A 21,831-nucleotide genomic window follows, 5' to 3' on the forward strand; every position below is an offset into this window, starting at 1 on the left:
CTCTCCCTGGTGATGGGGCACAAATTAACACTGCCTTGTCCGTATAGCCGGGAGACCAGCAAGGCCCAGACAACATGACCTGTTTCCTCCAGTGTCACCATGTGGTAAAGTGGAGTGTTACGTACCTTTAAGAGAATGTCGTTAGTCGACCGTGTGACTGTATCGCCCAATCGCTACGCAGCGCGGGCTTCTTGGGTAACTGTAAGTCTAGAGCTGGAGGTGATTGAAGAAGCACACGTGGTGTTAGTACTCTGTTCTTAGTTCCAATAAAGCACCAGCGTTTGTTCAATTAATCTGTCTCTCTGCCTTACATTGTTTCAAGCACCAACTAATGTGTTAGTATCAAGGGCACAACTCGCGAACAAAGCGAACCCAATAACCAAAAACACAGGGCAGAATATTGCGCCACCTTCAACACCTCTTCGTCCTTTTGTCTGTGACATCTTTTGGTTATCTCCACCTATCACTGGCCCTCTATCCAACTCTACTTGTCCCACCCCCCCTTAAACCAGCTTATATTTCATCCCTTTCCTATTTTAACTTAGTTCTATTGAAGTGTCACGAGGACTCAAAACGTCAACTGTGCTCTTCTCCGCCGATGCTGCCAGACCTGCTGAGTTTTTCCAGGTATTTCTGTTTCTGTTTTTGTTTAGAATATTGCGCTCATCGGGGCTGGTGCGCACCCAACCCAAACGACATTAAAATCACCCGCGATTCACGCACGATTCACGGGAGTCGGCAGTGCGCCCACCGACAATTAACAGGCCTATTAAGGCCATTCAAGTAATTAAATGAAATTTTTCACTGCCTGTCCATCGGCCTTTGGACTTTTTAAGAAACGCCGTCCACAGGCGGGATGAGGGAGAGCAGCAAATAAAAATTAAATTAAAATTTTTAAATTTCATTCATAACATGTCCCAGCTCATGGGACAGAATCACATGACCGGGGGGGGAGGGGAGACACGTTTTTAAACATTGCTTAAGTTCGTAATCTTTAATTTTAAAAATCTTCAGTTCCCTGAGGCAGCTCTGTGCCTCAGGGATTCTTTTACCGCGCGCACGAACTTCAGCGATCGCCCTTCCTCCTGCCCCACCCTACACCCCGGCAGCGCTGCGTTCCTTGCTGCCTGGCCGATATCTGGCCAGCCGGTGTGAAAATCGCGGCCGGAGCCCGATCGCGCGGGGGGCAGTGGTCGGCTTCCCGGCTGCTCCCGGGACTGCCCGCCAAGCCCCGCCCGACCACCGGAAAATCCTGGTCATAAAACCGGCAACGAGGATAAACCAGATAAATCGACGGTAATCAAGGAAGCCGCGGTGAGCCAGCTACGTTACTTCACCACTGCCTCGAAAGCTGTTTGAAAGCGCAGTCTCCTTGGCCATCGAGCGTGCCGCGGTTTGGTCATCTTGAACCATTCGACCCCGTTTCCGATGACTGGTCTCAGGACGTTGAACACCTAACGTCCTTCTTTACCACTTAAGACGTCGCAGGGGGGAAGGACAAGAAGAGGGCGATTCTTTTGTCCACATGTGGGAGCAAAACGTACCAGCTGTTCCCAGCCTCACGTCACCTAACAAACCCGATATGAAGACTCTCGACGTGTCAGTAAACATTGTAAAAAAAAACCACCTGAAGCCAAAACCCTCAGTCACTGTGCAGCGTTTTAAGTTCAATTTGAGGAATAGGCTTCCAGGAGAGACAATCTCTGGCTATGTAGCTGCTTTAAAGGAATTAACGGAATAGTGTGAGTTCGGAACTTTAATTAATGACACGTTGAGAGATCGACTGATTTGCGGAATCTGGGACGACGCTATTCAAAAACGATTGCTATCTGAAACTAATCTAGACAAGAGATTAGAATTGGCAACAGCCAAGGAGAGCACCATTAGAGACTCAGAGGCAGTAAAAGATATACAAAATGGCGCCATCCATCTCGACGGGCAGGAGGACTGGTAACAAAAGGCACGAAAACGTCAGACGCCGCAGAAGGGTGAGGAACACCCACTGAAGAACAACAGTATTACAGTGAAAATCCACCACATTAATGTGATAAACGCATCCAGGCAGCCTGCAGGCGATCGACAGTTCAGAAATATCGAATGCTTTCTCTGTCACCGCAATGGTCACATAATGTGCGGCACCGTCAAGATCGGCTGAGACAGCATTTTAAAAACAAGGGTTGGACGCAAGAGGGTCAAAGGCACAAACTTGCCCACCTCCACCGAAGAGCCTGGTGGACAGTTGACCCCTGAGAAGTGGGTCTCGGAAAAACCAGCCAAGGCCATTGAGCTACGTCGCGCAACACATCCAAGGGAGCCTCCTGACTTGTAAATGTTATTCATGTAAATAATTGGGATGTTGTGATGCTTGTCAATTGTACTTTCAAGTAAAGGGGGAGGGATGTGGTAAGGTAGAGTGTTATGTACCTTTAAGAGAATGTAGTTAGTTGACCATGTGACTGTATTGACCAATCGCTACACAGCGCGGGCTTCTTGGGTAACTGTAAGTCTAGAGCTGGAGGTGATTGAAGAAGCACACGTGGTGTTCGTGCTCTGTTCTTAGTTCCAATAAACCACCAGCGTTTGTTCAGTTAATCAGTCTCTCTGCCTTACATTGTTTCAAGCACCAACTAATGTGTTAGTATCAAGGGCACAGCTCGCGAACAAAGCGAACCTGAAAACCAAAAACATAAAACACCAGCAGCAGCACATGGGAGACTAATTTCCCATTCAAGTAGACTCCCCACCCCACCCCCAAAGTGGGAGGGTTGGGAACCCAAACTGCAACTATCCTACCCAAGGTGTGGGTCTTGCAAATTATAAATCCTGCCTCCTTCCCCCTATTTCTGGTTCTTCCCATTATTTAAGGCTGGTTCTCCAGAGCATCCATTTCCCAGAGTCAGGCAGTGCTTAATTGAGGAAGACCTTTTGCATCATTCTGAAACCACTGTGGCATCCCATTCAAAAATACAAAATAAAATGTCCACCCCCCCTATCCTTTTCAACCCTTCATTTCTGCTTTAGCAAGAATACTCACGTCCTCCTCTCCATCCACTCAGTACTTATCCCATTCCTCCCTCAGGCTGTTTACCAACTTGGCTTTGGGTCCCGTGTCTGACCTCCCATCTCTGTTCTGCGTCCTGGAGATAATGGGCAACATCCCTCTTGTCCACCAGTTTGCCAGTCTCAGCACAGCAGCCATTTTGAATTTTTCATAATGCTGGAAAGGAAGTGGGACCAGAAGGTGGGTGTTACTTTTGTAAGCTGCCAGTTACTGGTAAGGGGATGAAGTACTGAGCCAGGGGTGAAAGACATTGATTTTACAATAGGGAGTCAATTAAAGCAAAATATTTTTCAGCACCAGAACAGATGTTGGGCAGTGCAGAGATGGTGAGTGGGGATGAGGATTAGGACAGGCATAAAAGATGTAGAATAGAGAGTAGGGGAAGTTAATTAATAATATTTAAAAAATGAAAATTAGATCGAATGTAAGAACCCCATGTACTTGTGAAAAGAAAATTACAGATTGGCTCAAAAGGAGACGGGTGGGAGATTCCGTGTTGCTTAATAGCCAGGTTGCATTTATACGAAGCCTTTCATAGCCTCAGAACATCCCACAGTATTGGAAAGGCAGTGACATTTTTTCAACAGTCACTGTTATCACGTGGAACTGCAGCAGCCAATTTGAGCACAGCAAGGACCCACAGACAGTGATGTGACATACGATCAGATAATATGTTTCAGCGATTCTGGTTGAGGATGAATATTGGTCAGGACACCAGGAGACGTTCTCCCCTGCCCTTCTCTGAACCAGTGCCATGGCATCTTTTACATACATCTGAGAGGGCAGGCGGGTGCCTCATTTTAATGTCTCATCCAAAACACGCACCTCCAGCACCCGCTCAGTACCAGTACTGAAGTACCAGCCTAGAACATGGATTCAAGTGTCTGGAGTGAGACTGAAGCTACAACCTTCTGACTCAAGGGTAATGCACTGAAAAGCAAAATTGCATCATAAAAGTCCACATGAAAGTATTGTCAAAGGTCGTGACAACATAAGGTAAGGTTTGTGATTCGGGAAGGTAACATGCAGGAGATTTCTTCCATGTGTTTATGTGAGAGATGCCAAAAGTAATTCTCTAATTTTCCTGGCATTTTTGCCTTTCTCCATGACACCAATAATGAAATCACAAATTTCACCTGTAAGGTGTTAGAATATAGAACATGTCCTGATGGTACATTACTCCCTCCAAAGATAGCACAGGTTTTACACTTACAGCTGAGTCGCTTTGCACAAAGTCTATTTTAATGCTGTAGTCAACATATGTTGTTGCATCTTTAACATGGTTTGCTTGAGTAACTATTATATTATTTAACTGGTCAGGTTTCCTTTTAAAACCTCTTGATGTACGATGGCTGATGTAGATCCAGTTGTCAGTGCATAATCAGATGTTCCCGCAGTCAGAAGAGTATTGGAAGGAGAAAATTGACAACTGAAGATTAAATCCAACTCACACTGTGGAAAGAAAGAAAATCAATCTTCAAGGAAGTTGATTCTATCATAAGACGTAGGAGCAGAAGTAGACCATTCAGCCCATCGAGTCTGCTCCGCCAATCAACGAGATCATGGCTGATCTGATAATCCTCAACTCCACTTTCCTGCCTTTTCCTCACAAGCCTTGATTCCCTCACTGATTAAAAACCTGTCTCTCTCAGCCTGGAATATGCTTAGCGACCCAGCCTCTACAGCCCTCTGCGGTAAAGAATTCCACTGATTCACCACCCTCTGAGAGAAGAAATTCCTCCTCATCTCTGTCTTAAATGGGCATCTCAAATTAAGATACAGATTACATTTGAAATTTTTTCTCAAAAATGCATTTGTTAAACTGGTCAAACTGACCTTTGAATATCTAGGTAGGGGAACTGCTCATATCAAATAGATACAACAAATATTTCAGGATGTATTACCTTAAGGACCTTACAACATTTTCCATCTTCACAATCCCACACACGAACCTAGGAGAATGGATGAGAATGAGTCACCTCGCAGACTATGGGAAACAAGGATTCCAATTTAAATGAGTCCCTTCACATTCACCGTTTCATCTCCTGCTGCTGTCATCAGTAGAATTGCATCCAGAGAGAATGAGAGGGCCGACACCCTGCCAGTGTGCTCCGTCAGGAGAAAGATCAGGCGCCCATTCCTCGAATCCCATACGCGTACAGTCTTGTCCCAGGAGCCCGAAGCCTATGAAACAATCAGAAGAATTTACATCTGGCAGAACTGGTGTTTTGGGTGCTAATATGATAGCCCACACATCTCAAAACTTTTGCAGGATTTTGTATTTTGATTTTCTAATTCCCCCTCCTGATTGGGGCACTGGCTCAATGTGGATTGGTGACACAAGTAACTTCAGTGTGTTAATTTGTAAACCTATGGAGAGCGCGTTGGCGCATTTAGGGCCGAACCTGATTTGGTTTTCACCTGGGGCAGGATTTTCCGCTCGGCATGGGGGCGCGTGCCCAACATGCCCGAGCGTGAAATAAAACGCACTGACGTCCACCGAGCGTGTCGATGTCAACGCGAGCTCTCACGATAGTTCGATCGGCGGGCGTGTACCAGAACCGGAGGCGGGCCCACCGACAGTTAAAAGGTCCATTAAGGCCATAAAGTTAGCAATTGTGCTGAATTTTTCACTGCCCGTTCAACCTAACGGGTGGGATGAGGTTTCCTAAAGAATAAAAACTTTACAGTTGAATTAAAAACATGTCTCTGGCTCATGTGACATGAGGGGGCATGTTTTATGACATCTTTATTTTGTTCATTAGGTTTTTTTTAAACAGCGCTTGTGTGAAAATCGCGCGAGGGCCATCTTCCCCCCCTCCCCACCTCCCCACCCCGCCCTCCCCACCCCGCCCTCCCCACCCCCACCCCCCACAGGCCGCGCTGAGTGTTGCCGCTCGCATTCCACGTTGGACAGGCCTCGATCGGCCCGCTCTCGTAAAATCGCGGTGTGGTGCCAATCGTGGGCAGTGTGGTCGGCTTCCCAACCGCTCTCGCCCGACCCCACCGAGCACCCCGGCCAAGGGCAAAATTCTGCCCCTGGTGTTTACCAATACTTCCAATAACTGACGTTGGAAAGTGTATGAACCAAACTGACTGCCCTCCTGCACTAGCACAGGGCAAGCGAGGAAAATTGTAGGGCCCACACTCTCGACCTGGCTAAGATCAGGAAGTTTGGCTCAGGCCAGAGACTTTCCTAATTTGATTGGTTCAGTTCTATACATTGAATATAGCCACTGAGCCAATGAAGGTGCCCATGGTAATTTGCATATTCCCAGTTTCTATTTCATGTTGTCATTCTGCTTACCAGCATTCCAATTCCAGAAAACGCTACACAGCTCACGTTGCCCTTGTGACCACGCAAAATTAAGTTTTGTTTCATTTTTTTTAAATTCCACACTTTTATAGTATAATCCCAGGATCCAGTGGCCTGTACAAGAAGAACAACAGCTTATTCAAAAGAATCTCTAAGATGATAAACGAAGCCTGGCTGGTTTTACAAAAACAGCTGTAGTTAGTACCCAGGCAATTTGGAAATTACATTTTTTGCCAAAGAGGTTCATCAGAAGTATTAGGAGTTGGTCTTTCAGTATTTTTAAAATTCGTTTATGGGACGTGGGCGTCGTTGGCTAGGTTCGCATTTATTGCCCATCCCTAATTGCCCTTGAGAAGGTGTTGGCAAGCTGCCTTCTTGAACCGCTACAGTCCCTGTGGTGTGGTGCACCATCTAATGCACTTTTTACATTTCAGTGCATTGAATTGTATCTTTTTCATATTTCAATATCCTTCCTTTTGTCTCCTGCCAGTTCTCTACCCTGGATGTGGTTCCTGAGGTTCAGTCACCCTCCATTACCTCACCCTTTCTTCATGGATGGGCAAAGACAGTGAGTGTTGCTTGGCCCTTTGATTGGGGTGAATTAAAGCCAAGCACAATTCTGTCCATATCTGAAAGCCACACACTTTCCAGCTGTGGTCAGTGGGGAACATTGACGTGTGGGAAATCTGACTCTGTAGCCAATGGCTCCAAGTCCATTAATTAAACCTTCACTCCTCTCTCCACCTTTAAACACTTTGGAACTCATCTGCTTGATGACGCTTTCACACTCCTTTCCTAAATCCTGCATCACGGTTGAATATCTATTCCTCTATTCCTTTTATCTATTTTTAATCTTTCCCCACCCTCCCCCACTATTTAAATGCTTCTTCTACATTAAAGGTGCCATATAAATGTAGGTAGTAAATATGTTACGAGAGGTGCATTTGAGGATAATTGGAGATACAGTACAAGTATAATCATGAAGAAAACCAGGTTACCAAATATAGTCCATGGGGTGAAAAAGCGCAGGTTTTGATGACATTCTGATGTCCGGAGAGAGACTTCACGAGGAGGCCTGACTGTATTAAAAAGACTTTAAATAGTTCAGAGTTAAGTTCTACACTGACAGATACAAGTAAGCCAGGTAATTAGCTATAGTCCACAAAGGACCAAAGGCATCTCACTCCATGAGAAAGAGACAATTTATATAAAGCCTGCGGGGCAATACTTCACACCAAGCACGGGGCAAGGCAAGGAGGCAGGTCCCCATGAACTACCCACAGTCTGTACGGGGATTGAACCCATACTGTTGGCACCATTCTGTGCACCACACTCTAGCCACCTAGCCAGTTAAGCTAACCAAGTACGGATGCATTGAAACAATAGACACCACAGGCGTTCTTGTTTTATAAATAAAAAAATGAAATTAGGCTTCCATATACTTTTGTAACAAAAGCAAAATTAAGACTGCCCATAACTATAATTTTAACATCACTGTCCTCCCTGAATTTAAACAAGAATAAATGGGTGTTAAAAGGAATGGAATTGAAAAATTCAATATTCAAAAATAGTCTCAGCGTCTCATAATAAAAACAGAATTTTGACTTATTCATTCACAATAAACTCCAACTGGACAGAATGGACAGGCTTTATTATCTAAGCAACAACAGTTATCAGCATCACACTGTGTCTGAAGATTAAATAAATGATTACAATCGATGGAGTGATATTCCCCTCCAGTCAGCAAGAGGGAAAATGTGGCACACGATGACTGCTCATCAATTGTTGAAGTCCGACCTCTTTGTCTTTGACTGACACCCCTGATATTTTCGAAAGATTTAAAACCAATGGCAGGATTTTCCCCGTGAGTTTTGCAACCCTGATGTCAAAGTCAAAAGGGGGTCAGAACCCAACTCAGTACAGGGAGCAGACACTGGCAGTGATTTTCCTCGAACTGGTCAATTAATGTCCAGAGGGCAGGCTCAACATTCAGCTAAGGGCGGCCTCTTAAACCTAGGAGGCCAATATAGCAGGTCCTCCAGCACTCTCCAGAGAGAGGGACAGACACCCCAAGACGAAGCCATCCTCTCTCCAATGCCTTAAAGTTTTAAATAAATAATAGACTTAGCAGCCCGGACACCATTGTGGAGGGGGAGTTCCATAGGGCAGCCTGTGGAGGCAGCTGTGACGAGGCAGGCAAGGTGGGAGGGGGTTCTCTAAGCTTGCCTGGCATGATAACCCACCGGTCTACCTCCTCCAGGCAGCGAGCCTTGTCCACTAAGCCTCAATGGGCCCATAGGCCAACTTAAAACCAGTGATGCAAAGCCATGCTCAATATCGAAAATGACTGCATGCATTTACCAGCTGAAAAGTACTGATTTAATTTCAAAAAGACTGAGACAACATTCCAGTGACTTGAAACCGCAGTTTCTAAGATGGCTGAACTTTAACATCCCTGTACATGGCAAATTCCAAAGCCAATAATTGGAGCCAACCTGCCTCCAGGAACCCATAAAAGATCACCAGGATAGAATATGAATGAACCACATCTCTTCAGCATTCACAGGACATCCAGACTCAACTGGATGGGGAACAAGCATTAAATGTAATCACTTCAGATAAAGGACTCTGACTAAGAGAGGAATTCACCCAGCCATAATCTAATCAAGTCACTTTTGGAATCCACTAGCCATGACCATATTTGGGTCATTTATCAGTTGGAAAGAGACAAGCCACTTAACCCTCTTTTGTTTGTAAGAAACTGTTCTCTCCAGGCCACAGACAGAAGCAGAAAAGATGCCAAAGTGGCAAGGGCCCTTTGTGGGCTTCCTCTCCCTCTCTCATCTCCCCCCTACCACCACCCCTACACCTCCAACCCATCCAACTTGCACGTTTGAGCTCTGTCTGTTGTTTTACTATCCACATGCTGCAGGCAGAGATTTTTTAAAGAAATCAACTCAGTCACTGCTGTCCCTGGAAGTAAGATAAATTGAACATTAACATCTTTGAGTCTCCTCAATGTTGAATCCTAAGGGACCACTGAGCTCAGCCTGGGTTCATCCAAGTTATCAACTTACAAGATCTGCATAACTTTAATCTTTATTGGACTTTAGAACATCACTTAATCTATCCTCTCACTTTTGTAACCTATTTTGTGCGTGTGAATCTAAGTGTGTGTGTGTGTGTGCGCGCGTGTGTGCATGTGTATGTGCGTGTGTGTGCGTGCATGAAAGTTGCAGCATTTTTATTACTTTACTTAGACCAGGTTGAGTACAATAAATACTATCCTCATTTCTTTTTTTTAAAAAACTCAAGGGGACTTGTCTTTTTGTGTCTTTTACAGTCACTGCACGTAAACGGTTAAACACTCACTGAATGAGCAAACCCATCCTTTAAAATAAAACCTGGTAATAGGAGGAGTGGGAAAAGTGGGGAGCCATTGGAGCCCCCTTCACCTGATCGTACACCAGTATGAGAATAAACCCTAGCTGGCTTTTACTGTTATGTGACTACCCACTCTTTGGGGGAACGTGGCCCAGGAGCGGGACAGAGCAGGAAAACCTCCTGCCTCAATGTTTTCCCCTATCAGAGGCTAAAAATCATCACCTTCCTGCAGAACAGGCTGCGTGGGATAGAGTGGTCTTATGGAAAATGAAAACAAAGGAATAAACCAGAGTGCTCATCACAAAGTGGTCAGCCCCAGCAAAGGTAGGGTTTACCCCATGGGGAGACAACATGAACCGTTTATCAGGCAGACGGAAAGACGACGGTATTGGTTTTTCAGTCAATTGGTTTGGAACTGGTTAGGTGTAATAATTCATTTCTATGCAGCCCCAACATCACACTCATCAAAAGAATGGGAATATCTGTTCACCGTGTAAATACAATTGAACCATTATTGCTGCACTTATAGTATTGAAATATATGGTCGAATTATCATTCAGAATAACTAGCTATTTCAACACTGTCACTGGGCAGCTGAAATTTACTGGCAGAAGCTCACAGACAACAAAGTTTCACTACACTCGCAGCTGGTGATTGCTAAACCACCAGTAGAGGCCTTGTGTTCAGGACTAGAGCAACACTTAAGTCCTGAGAAACTGCCTAGGATCGGATTGGGACTTAAACCAAACCTTTCAACTCAAAGGTAGGGCGCTAGCGACTGAGCCACAGCTGACACACAGCAGTGGGAGACTGGCTAATGTACAGGGACGAGGGGGTGGTTTCGATGGAGCAGGAACAGAGGCGGGTGGCCGTGTTAATTTCCCGAAGCCCGCCATCGTGCCAATTTCCTGAGACTGTCAGCGATTTTGCTCAAGTGGGGAAAATCGGGACCTGGCAGCCTGTCAGATTCGTGCCAGTTAACAAACCTGTTGCCAGCTCGTTAACAGGCGACTCTGAAATTTTTGTTGGTGTTGGGGTAGCGGGAAGGGGTGGTGGACAAAGGACCCACACTGGATCTGGAACAGGCAAGTAGAGGGAGGTGGCAACACAGCAGGGAGGCAGCCATTGCTGTGCCATTCAATTAGGGTGACTCATTAAGGGGTACACGGCTGAGAGGGGTATTCAGCCATTAGCACACAGGTGCCCTCAGGTGAGCAGAGTTAGCATTGTGAGCTCTTTTCCCCTGCAAAGACAGAAGAGAGAGATAAGGCACAGCTGGCCGCTCTGACCAATGCCAGTGGCTCACTGACATATGAAGTTGCGTGCATCAGTGCTGTCAGCTCCTCAGCAACACCAGGGTTTTCAGCCTTACTGAGGGGTCAGTAATTAGCCTTGGCAAACATTTCTCCCATGTTCAGGAGCACCATGTGCCCTCAGGTCGCTCAGCTGGTGGATCTGCGAAGGCAACAGACTTGGAGGCCCATCATCTGGGTCGCACCTTGCACTCACCCCTTGTGGCTCTGCACCCAGATCCACCTGGCAGCACTGTGGCTGCTTACATGTCCTCTCACCTCCAGCCAGGCCCGTTTAATTTGGCTGGGTGGTCTTTGCCTGCCACCCTTCAGGAAGACGACTCCTGCCTTTCACTTGCAGCCTCCAACATGACCTCAAGGGCAACATTGCCAAGCTTTGGGGCAGCCCTGCTATGGGTGCCAAGCCTCTGCCTCTCCTCCTGCCAATTTCTGCCTGCCATTGAGTTGCAATACAGCTGCCACAATAATAGCTGCTGTCATGCCTTTAAATCAGGCCCTCACTTTCAGAATCCCGCCCGTCACGATTAATTGGCTTCCAAACCCCATCTGCCAGCCAATTAGGGCCAGCTTTGGGGGGGGCTCAGGGTCTGGGACTACTTCCCCCTCGGAGTGAGGTAGGGATGGAGAAACGGTTTTGACGTTAGGATCCCAACCCATATAGAAAATCTTGCCCAATAGGACTACAACAGGAACACCGTTGTTGCTAGGGGACGGAGGGCAATGGGGTGGGTTGAGGGCAACAAAAGGAGGGGCATGGTGGAGTTCATATGATTGGTGCTACACAATGTTGGGAAATACAAGGAAATATAATTAAATTAAAAGGCTTTCAACTAACCTTTGGATCCCACAGAATAGCTTTATAGTCCCAACTTCCAGATGCGAGCAGCTTCGAATCATGGCTGAAGCATACGGTCTCCACAATCTTACTGTGTCCTGAGAATAACAACAACAACAGTTCGTTGGACTATGTTAAGAGAATTGTACGAAGACAACGTAAATGCGATGGAGGATAAAAACTGAAAATGCAGGAAAAAACTCAGCAGGCCTGACAGTGCCTGTGGAGAGAGAAACAGAGTTAACGTTTCAAGTCCGTGTGACTCTTCACAGCATTTTCTGTTTTCATTTCAGGTTTCCAGCATCTGCAGTATTGTGCTTTATGTAGATGAGATGGGGCTCTGGTTCGGGGTGGAAAATCTGAGAATCAGTTTTCATACGAAGTAAAGCTGAACGTTGAAACTAAAGTTCATTAATTAAAACCCAGATCAGTCAATGTTATTGAACTTGTCATCAAATCCTGGATATCTGGATTTTCTTTTATTTTTCCATTAATTGGTGTCTGATCTAAATTTCATAGCAGCAGCCCTGTTACTGATAAAGATTCAGAGAATATATGGTTACTTACAGGGGCATGTTGACATCATTTTCAGGAAATAATTTTCTTCCTTTATCCATAACCATAGTCTAATGAATCTATGATATCATGAAAATGGAAACATATTGCATGCAAAGTTTTACATTTAGTGCTAAATTGTTCCTAACCTGCTGTGTTGTGTTATGTTACCTCTTTCTCTTGTACTAACCCCACAGTCTGTCAGGTTATATCTGATATCATAACAGCATGAAATGCCTTTGTCTTAACTTTATCTCTCATAAAGCATTTCCTCCATAAATGGGCTTCTTCTAAATATACAGCTGTATATTTTCCAGAGGTATGTTTTTTTTTTTAACGGGGCTAGTTGCTATCTCTCAAAGATATTAAAGAAACATTAGAAGAAGCTAAGACTGTTCTCTTCAAAGCAGAGATGGTTGAGGGAGGATTTAATAAATGTACTCAAAATTATGAACGGGTCCAGAGTTAATTTGGGAGAAATTATTCCCATTGACGAGTGAGACCGTAAATTTGGGACGCGGGATTGGCAAAAAGACCAGAGGGGAGGTGAGAAGAGTTTTTTTTCTGCTAGACATTGTGTTCTGTAGTGCACTCCCTGAAAGTCTGGTGTAAGCAGATTCAATGATAATTTTCATCGAGAAATTGGACATATACCTCGAAAGGAAAGAAATTGAGGAAATTGAGAAAAGAGTGGCGGACTGGAACTAAGTGGATAATCTTTCAAAGAGCTGACAAAGGCACAATGGGCGCCTTTTTTCACTGAGTCATTCCAAAAAGAAAACATCTACACGTGTCTGAACTACTTAAAAGTTCCTTGGAAAAGGTTGCTTGAGAGTTAATCTTATATTACCCGGGTCTAAGAATTAATTAGGAAATCAAAACATGGGCCCCAGTTTTTGTAATTAACTGTAATGACCGGACCAAGAGTTCTGGGCAATGGGTGTGTAAATGGGACTTAGCTTGTTGCTTTGCATTCTATTCACTGGGAATAGCTGTGTGCATTGGAATTCTAAACAACATGAATGGATGGAAAATGATTCAGTTGGTTAAAAGTTAGGGTAGGATTAGTCATTGTTTTATCTTCACTCTGTACTAGTCACAGGGCAATAAAATGTTCCAGAGACTGACCTGGAAATAGATCTTAATGTTTGCTCTGTTGGTGCCAGTTTCATAGCCTTAGACGCTCTTCTTTTATGTAAAATTATTTTCACATCATATACAAAGTGTACCTGCAGTTTTATAACGTGGACTCAGGCAACACATTTGAATTCGTGAGTCCATTGATTGCCATATGTGGCAAACTGCTGATTATACCAGTCATGATTCATGATTGACTTCAATAACACAGAGAACAGCCCCACCCAAATCTCCAGCCTCACAAAATTAAAACAACACAAATCAGAAAATCAGGTGGTGTTGACAACCATCTAATTTCAGCCTGCAAAAATTGGAGGCGGCAACCCAGCCATTTGGATATTTGAAAGCTGGTTTGTAGCAGTTTAGTTTTATCCCTGTTTAACACATGCCAGTAGCATTTTGCTAATACAGCAAACTCCAAACCTGCCCCAGTCTGGAGTCCGGACTCCTCTGCCCTGCACCCCCAACACATCCTGCTTTGGTCGGGGCAAAAACAGTAACCCTAGTCACTGCCGTGCTGGGGAAGAGTGTTTTCTGCCTCTGTTATGGTCAGGATATTTTCTCTTTCAGATACCTTGTAGAATGTGCAGACACGCTCCTGTTTTCGTGTTCCACACTCTGACAGTACAATCATAGGACCCACTGGCGAAAAGAGTAGAGTCAGCAGAGAATGCACATGCCTTCACTGGGCCTGTTGGAGTAGAGGCAATACTCAGAATCTGTTCACACTATTATTACACAGTGTGTAACATTACACTGCCAAGCAAACACAACTTTAAACGACTCTGATACAATTGCAGTGTTAGAAACATGGGCCCACCCTTGATAAGTAATGCATCAGTTAACAAACCCAAATAATGACCCAGTCCCAACCTGCCTGAGAACTTTTCTCAATGGCTATCAGCTGTGAATTTGGCTGCAGCAAATTACTTTAAAATGGATTCTATTATTTATAGATTCATGATACCGTTTGAAATATTCAAACATGTTGAATTGCAAAGGGCAGTGGTGCTGAATGAGAATATTTTGGATCTGGGATAAATTCCAATCTTCACTTGCTCAGTTTTATGTCTTGGGTAAATGAGTTCATTGGCCAACCGAACTCGAACTGCACGCCTTCCTATGTTCTCATCAATTGCTGCTTGCAATCAATAATGGGGAAAGACTGGTGCAAGAATAAACAGTGATGGTTTATTGGTTTATTGAGACATAGGGCAGAGCACCAGATCATACATGCTCACTCAGAAACCTCCAGAACTAAACTTACAGTCCCGCACTGTACAGTGATTCATCAGTGCTGTCACATGATCAGTACACTTGCATTCTCTTAAAGGGACAGGGCACCTCACTTTAACCACATCCCTCCCACTTTACTTAAAAGTACAGCTAACAAGCTTAAAACACATTAACTATTTACACAATAACTATTTACAGGCCAAGTCTCTCAGGAGGCCTTTTTTGACAGGTTGAGCATCATAGCCCAACAACCTCAGCTGGTGTTTCTGAGACCTCCTCTTCAGGGGCAGTTGCCCACTATGTCCCTCAGTGGATGATTTCACCATCTTCCGGACGCAGTCACATTCACTCCTGCTGCCCCTCCCCTCCAAGCTGAAACAGATAAAGGGCAACAAGCACAAAGCAATACAGCGATGGGCCACATGATGTGTGAGGAGAAAGAGGAAAAGAAAAAAAAATCTTTTTTTTCTTTCCGAGGACTGTCAATGATTTCTCTTTTTCTTCTTGCGTGTCCTTTACTTGGGAGCACTGACCTGTATCTCTGCCTTCTCTTTAATTTTGCTGTTGGCTGGACTAGACTCAGGCGCGAGCTGAGCGTGAATGAACTCAGCAGTTGAGTTTTCCGACAGCTCTCCTGAGAATTCAGGGCCTTCTAGCTTTAAAACTCCAGGGCTTTTACGCAGCTGCTGCTTCAGCTCTTCCAATTCTTTCCTATTCTCATTCATAGTTTCCTGAAGAATCTCATTCGGTTTCCCCTTCTCAGCGAATACATTCCTTAACTCAGCCAGGGACAGGTTTTACTCTTCTTCTTCCTTCATATCTTTTCAGTGGCACAGATTGGGAGCTGATTGAATTTTGTAGCGCACAAAAGTCCTTTAATAGATTTTCCATTTCCTTTCGAAGGATCCTGACTTCAGTTTGAACTCTGTCCTGGTGTAACACTTGTGTTGGGTCTTTGCATACTCGTTTTTTTCTTGCAGCAACACTTCTGGTTTCCAATTGGGATCTTAGCGGGCCCTCAAGATTTACCTGTCCCAGCCGGTTCCTTCCGAGGAGACTCGATCCCCTGTCTGACTTCACAAATAGGGGTAATTTTTCAGGCTGTTCCTCATACTGCACCTTGACTTGACTTACTCCTTTCGCACTTATTTCTTTGCTTGTTTATGTCCTCAGCTTTGTGTCCAAAACTTCTAACTCCAAAGGGTGGGTTCCTTTACTCAGATATCTAAATGTGTGTTCGACGCTTTCGTATCAACTTCCTTAATGGGTTGTCCGTTGATCATTATGGCTACTTGGATTGGCTCAGTTCTACCCACTTTGAGGTTTTATAACACATGGATATCTGATTCTATTTCTTCTGGCTCTTCCATGAGGCACATTTCACGATTTTTCCTTCTACCTTTGGAGTGTTGTTTTAGCCATTCTCTGCAGTGCCGCCTTGTGTGGCCAAAGCGATGGCAGAAAAAAGCCTTCGCCTTGTTTGGGTTGTCGTTCACTCATTGGAGACCTGGATGTATTTCTCTCATTCATTTTGTGGGTTTTCACTGCAGTACCGTTGTACGTCAATGGTCTGGAGCTCGAGACCGTTTCCCACCTTTCCGTGGAGTCCGAGGTTTTAGTGCCTTTTGTTGCCGGATTGTTCCACTCAACCAGGCGGATGGCGCCATTTTGTTTCTCTTTTATAACTTCAGAATTTCTCTCCATCGCGGTGGCTAATTCTAATGCCTTGTTGAAGTCTAGGCTAGGTGCAGCTAGCAAACGCCTTTGGATAGTATCATCTCCAATCCTGCATTACAGCCAGTCTCTCAACATATCACTAATGGTCATTCCAAACTCGCAATGTTGAGTTAATGCATTTAAAACGGCCACATAGTCAGCTATTGTCTCCTCTGGAAACCTGTTCCTCGAATTGAGCTTAAAGTGTTGCACAGTAACTGAGAGTTTGGTCTCAGGTGGCTCTGTACAATTTTTATTAACTCGTTGAAAGTCGAGTCTGGGGCGCTAGGTGATATAAGGCTGCGGGTCAGCCGTACGTTTTGCTACTGCATGAGGACAAAAGAATTGCCATCTTCTTCTCCTCCCCCGCGATGTCATTAGCAGTAAAAAAGAACACTAGGCGTTCGACAGACTGAGACCAGTCTTCTGAAATGGGTTTGAACGGATTGACGCACCCGAACTGTAGCAGCGTGAACAACTGCATGGGACTGCGCTTCCGATAGGCTTTCCAGGTAATGCCGAATTTAGGTGTTTGGATTACCGCAGAGTTGCCCTCTCTCTGGGGTCTCTTATAATTTTCTGTCCAATTTTTCATGTATTTACCAGTTTAAATGCGTTGCAGCTTTAAGAGCAGTCACCTTTTTTTTAAAACTCTGTCTCTGCAGCTGTTGGCTATTCACTACTAGGTTTTGTGCTCTTTTCGAATTTTGATGGGATCCCCGCCATTGCAATTCTGCAGTGTTTTTTTTATTTTAAGCTGCAGCATTGCTTTCTACTCTGATTGACGTCTGTTGCCTATTTTATAAGATAAGTACAGATGCTCTTCCCAATGCTTTGCTCACCCATCCTGTGGACTCTCACTCAGGGGTCTTGCATTGTTTTTATCCTGGTCACCACTTTTATGTCTTGGGTAAATGAGTTCGTTGGCCAGCTGAACTCTAACTGCACGCCTTCCTACGTTCTCATCAATTGCTGCTTGCAATCAATAATGGGAAAAGACTGATGTAAGAATAAGCAGTGATGGTAATTGAGACATAGGGCATAGCATCAGATCATACGTGCTCACTCAGAAACCTCCAGAACAAGACTTACAGATTCCAGTTGCCCACACTGTACAGTGATTCGTCAGTGCTGTCACATGATCAGTACACTTGCATTCTCTTAAAGGGACAGGGCACCTCACTTCACCACACTCAGCAAACCTAATACTCTTTCAGCCACATCACTCCTCTAAACTGGACACGTACATATATTCCTGAGCCATAGAAATGAAACTATAAAATTCAAGTACTGCCATAGTTAAAAGGTATCTATCAGAGACAATCTCTGCTTCCTACCATCATAAGGTCAGAAGTGGGGATCTTCACTGATGATTGCACAACGTTCAGCACCATTCATGATTCCTCAGATACTGAAGCAGTCCATGCCCAAATGCAGCAAGACCTGGACAATACCCAGGCTTGGGCTGACAAGTGGCAGGTAACATTTGCGCCACACAAGTGCCAGGCAATGACCATCTCCAACAAAAGAGAATCTAACCATTTCCCTTTGACATTCAATGGCATTATCATCGCTGAATCCCCGACTATCAACATCCTGCGGGTTACCGTTGACCAGAAATTGAACTGGACTAGCCATATAAATACTTTGGCTACAGGTCAGAGGCTAGGAATTGTGCGATGAGTAACTCACCTCCTGACTCACCAAAGCCTGTCCACCATCTAAAAGCCAAGAGTGTGATGAAATACTCTCCACTTGCCTGAATGAGTGCAGCTCCCATAACATTCAAGAAGCTTGACACCATCCAGGACAAAGCAGCCCGCTTGATTGGCACCACATCCACAAACATTCACTCCCTCCACCACCGACATACAATAGCATCAGTGTGTACCAGATACAAGATGCACTGCAGAAACTCATCAAGGCTCCTTCGACAACACCTTCCAAATCCACGAACATTACCATCAAGAAGGACAAGGGCAGCAGATAGATGGGAACAACACCACCTGGAAGTTCCCCTCCAAGTCACTCACCATCCTGACTTGGAAATATATCGCCACTCCTTCACTGTCGTTGGGTCAAAATCCTGGAACTCCCTCCCTAACAGCACTGTGGATGTACCTACACCACATGGACTGCAGTGGTTCAAGAAGGCAGCTCACCACCACCTTCTCAATGTCAACTAGGGATGGGCAATAAATGCTGGCCCAGCCAATGAAGCCTATATCCCTTGAGTGAATAAAGAAAAACACACAGAACTGTGAGCAGAGTTGGAAGAATCTACTAAATGGACTGGTAACGGGAATCTGGTGCGAGTGGGAATGCCAGGGTTGGCAGGTGGGGTGAACAGCTGGGGGAGTGGGTGAAATTAGAAACCTAAAATTTGCTAATACTTCATAAAATTAATAATCTAAACTGTACAACTGACACCATCCAGGACAAAGCAGCCCGCTTGATTGGCACCACATCCACAAACATTCACTCCCTCCACCACCGACACACAATAGCATCAGTGTGTACCAGATACAAGATGCACTGCAGAAACTCATCAAGGCTCCTTCGACAACACCTTCCAAATCCACGACCATTACCATCAAGAAGGACAAGGGCAGCAGATAGATGGGAACAACACCACCTGGAAGTTCCCCTCCAAGTCACTCACCGTACTGACTTGGAAATATATCGCCACTCCTTCACTGTCGCTGGGTCAAAATCCTGGAACTCCCTCAGTTTAAAAAAGGCTAAAATTATAGCGAGTGAATTACATTTTTTAAAAATTATTAAATAAACAAGACTACAAGGTCAGCATTTAGACTAGACAGAGGTGCCAGTACAGGAGGTGTGCATTATTTGCAGTATGTGGGATTTATGGAGATCAACGCAACCATGTCCGTAGTAAGTGTCTGCAACTTGAGGATTTGCTGAGGTAGGTCTCGAGGTGCAGACACTGCAATGCATCAGGTAGGTAGGGGGAAAAGTTACCTGAACATTTGGACTCAGGAGGCAGTCACACCCCCTTAGGTTAGGAAGTGGTTTAGATTTGGTTAGTAGTTAGGGACAGGAGGATGTAAATGCAACTCAGGCAGGCCAGCGGACTGAGATGCAATGCTGGCAGGGCCTCAGTCTTTGCCCCAGTCCAACAACCTCAGATGGTGTTCTAATCCTGTGTGAATTAGAACAAAGGCAGGAATGATGGGCAAACTAACCATGGCACCAGGGTACTGAAGGCTATTCAAGGTGCGAGTGTGAAAAGGTGAGGGGAGTGTAGTAAGGGGCTAAATAATGCTCTCTGCAACAGTGATATGGAATACTGAAGGCTGTGTTGCTCGCCTGGTGTCAGGGTAAAGGTCTGGAGAAGAAGCTACAGCGGGAGAAGAAGATTCCAGTTGGCATGGTGCATGCAGGAGCCAATAATATAGGGAGAACTGGGAATGATGTTCTGCTGAGGGGGTTCGAGGAGATGTGGAGACTGTCATTGAATTAATCAAAGCTGAGAAAAGCAGATTCTCGAACTATAGGGGAGTCCAGGGTCACGGAAAAGAGGCAGGAAAATGGAGTTGAGGTCAAGATCAGACCAGCCTTGATTGTTGGAATGCAGAGGAATTTGGGTGCACAAGCCACAAAAGGTTAGCTTCCTGGTAGAGCAAACAATTAGGAAAGCAAATAGTATTTTAGACTTTTTATTGCAATGGGATTGGAGTATAAGAATAAGGAAGTCTAACTACAATTATATAGGGGGTTTTGAGAGCTTACCTGGTGTACTATGTACAGTTTTGGTAAATTTACCCAAGGAAAGGTATATTTTGCCTTAGAGTGGGTGGAGGGAAGATTCACTAGATTAATTCCTGGGATCAGAGGGCAGTCTCATGTTAAAAAAAAATCAGCAAAATGTGCCTATACTCTCTTGGAGTTCAGAAGAATGAGTGGTGATCTCATTGAGATATATACAATGCTTGGTGGGATAAATGCTGAGAGGTTGTCTAACTACTGGAGAGTCTAAAACTAGGGGTCATGGACAGGATAAGGGGACTGCCATTTACAACTGAGTTGAGGGAAAATTTGCTCATTCAGGAGGTTGTGAATCTTTTGAATTGTCTACTGTAGTGTTGGACTTCACCCCGTTGTGTAATTAATAAGGCTTAAATTATCAAATTGTACCGTACATAAGCTTAACAATGAAAAGTCTTAATTTGTCTGTATTATTGGGATGATTTGTGAATTTTGGGGTATGTTGTTCAGAAAGTCTTGAGGTTGGCACCACTTTAAGTGCCAAATACTGTAATGTAGCTTTAAAAAAAAGAACATGTGGGTCCTTTGGTACTGAACTGAAGTTATAACTAGGACACATTCGCACATTTGGGCTCCAGCGAGTCTAGCTTAGCAGAAAAGAGAAGCCAAAGCTGCAGCGCTGATTGGCGAGAAAGGTGGCCTGGGGGCCAGAATGTTCTGAGGACCTCCTGTTTCGAGGTACAAATTAGGGTTAGATTGTTGTGGGGAGGCTAGAAATGTATAAAGTGAAAAGTTGTGGTCCCAACACTGACCCCTGCGGAACTCCACTAGTCACCGGCCGCCATCCTGAGAAGGACCCCCTTATCCCAACTCTCTGCCTCCTGCCAGACAGCCAATCTTCCATCCATGCTAGTACCTTGCCTCTAACACCATGGGCTCTTATCTTACTGAGCAGCCTCCTGTGCGGCACCTTGTCAAAGGCCTTCTGGAAGTCCAAGTAGATAACATCCATTGGCTCTCCTTTGTCTAAGCTACTCGTTACCTCCTCAAAGAATTATAACAGATTCATCAGGCATGACCTCCCCTTGATGAAACCATGCTGACTTTGCCCGATTTTACCATGCACTTCCAAGTATTCTGAAATCTCATCCTTAATAATGGACTCTAAAATCTTACCAACAACCGAGGTCAGGCTAATCGGCCCGTAATTTCCCGTCTTTTGCCTCACTCCCTTCTTAAACATGGGGGTTACATTAGCCATTTTCCAGTCCTCTGGGACCCTCCCTGACTCCAGTGATTCCTGAAAGATCACCACTAATACCTCCACTATCTCTTCAGCTATCTCCTTCAGAACTCTGGGGTGTAATCCATCTGGTCCAGGTGACTTATCCACCTTCAGACCTTTCAGTTTTCCTAGCACCTTCTCCTTGGTAATGGCCACCATACTCACCTCTGCCCCCCGACTCTCTTGAACTTTGGGGATGTCACTCGTGTCTTCCACTGTGAAGACTGACGCAAAGTATCCATTCAGTTCCTCCGCCATTTCTTT

General features: G+C 44.9%; 2 protein-coding genes across 2 annotated transcripts in view; one reads left to right on the forward strand and one right to left on the reverse strand.

Moving 5' to 3' along the window:
- The window catches only part of LOC144685421 (uncharacterized), a 222,521-nt gene that overhangs the window by 187,065 nt on the left and 13,625 nt on the right, over positions 1-21,831 (forward strand). The gene's annotated exons all lie outside the window — the stretch shown is intronic.
- LOC144686122 (uncharacterized) lies at positions 5,072-16,541 on the reverse strand. The gene is made up of 6 exons (XM_078551265.1): positions 16,391-16,541; positions 14,176-14,292; positions 11,910-12,007; positions 7,376-7,456; positions 6,369-6,491; positions 5,072-5,245 (listed from the first exon to the last, which is right to left on the reverse strand). Exons 1-6 carry the CDS (start codon positions 16,539-16,541, stop codon positions 5,072-5,074), a joined length of 744 nt encoding a protein of 247 aa, XP_078407391.1.

This window comes from Cetorhinus maximus, chromosome 10 (genome assembly GCF_964194155.1).
Source record: "Cetorhinus maximus chromosome 10, sCetMax3.hap1.1, whole genome shotgun sequence".
NCBI classification, from domain to species: Eukaryota; Metazoa; Chordata; class Chondrichthyes; order Lamniformes; family Cetorhinidae; genus Cetorhinus; species Cetorhinus maximus.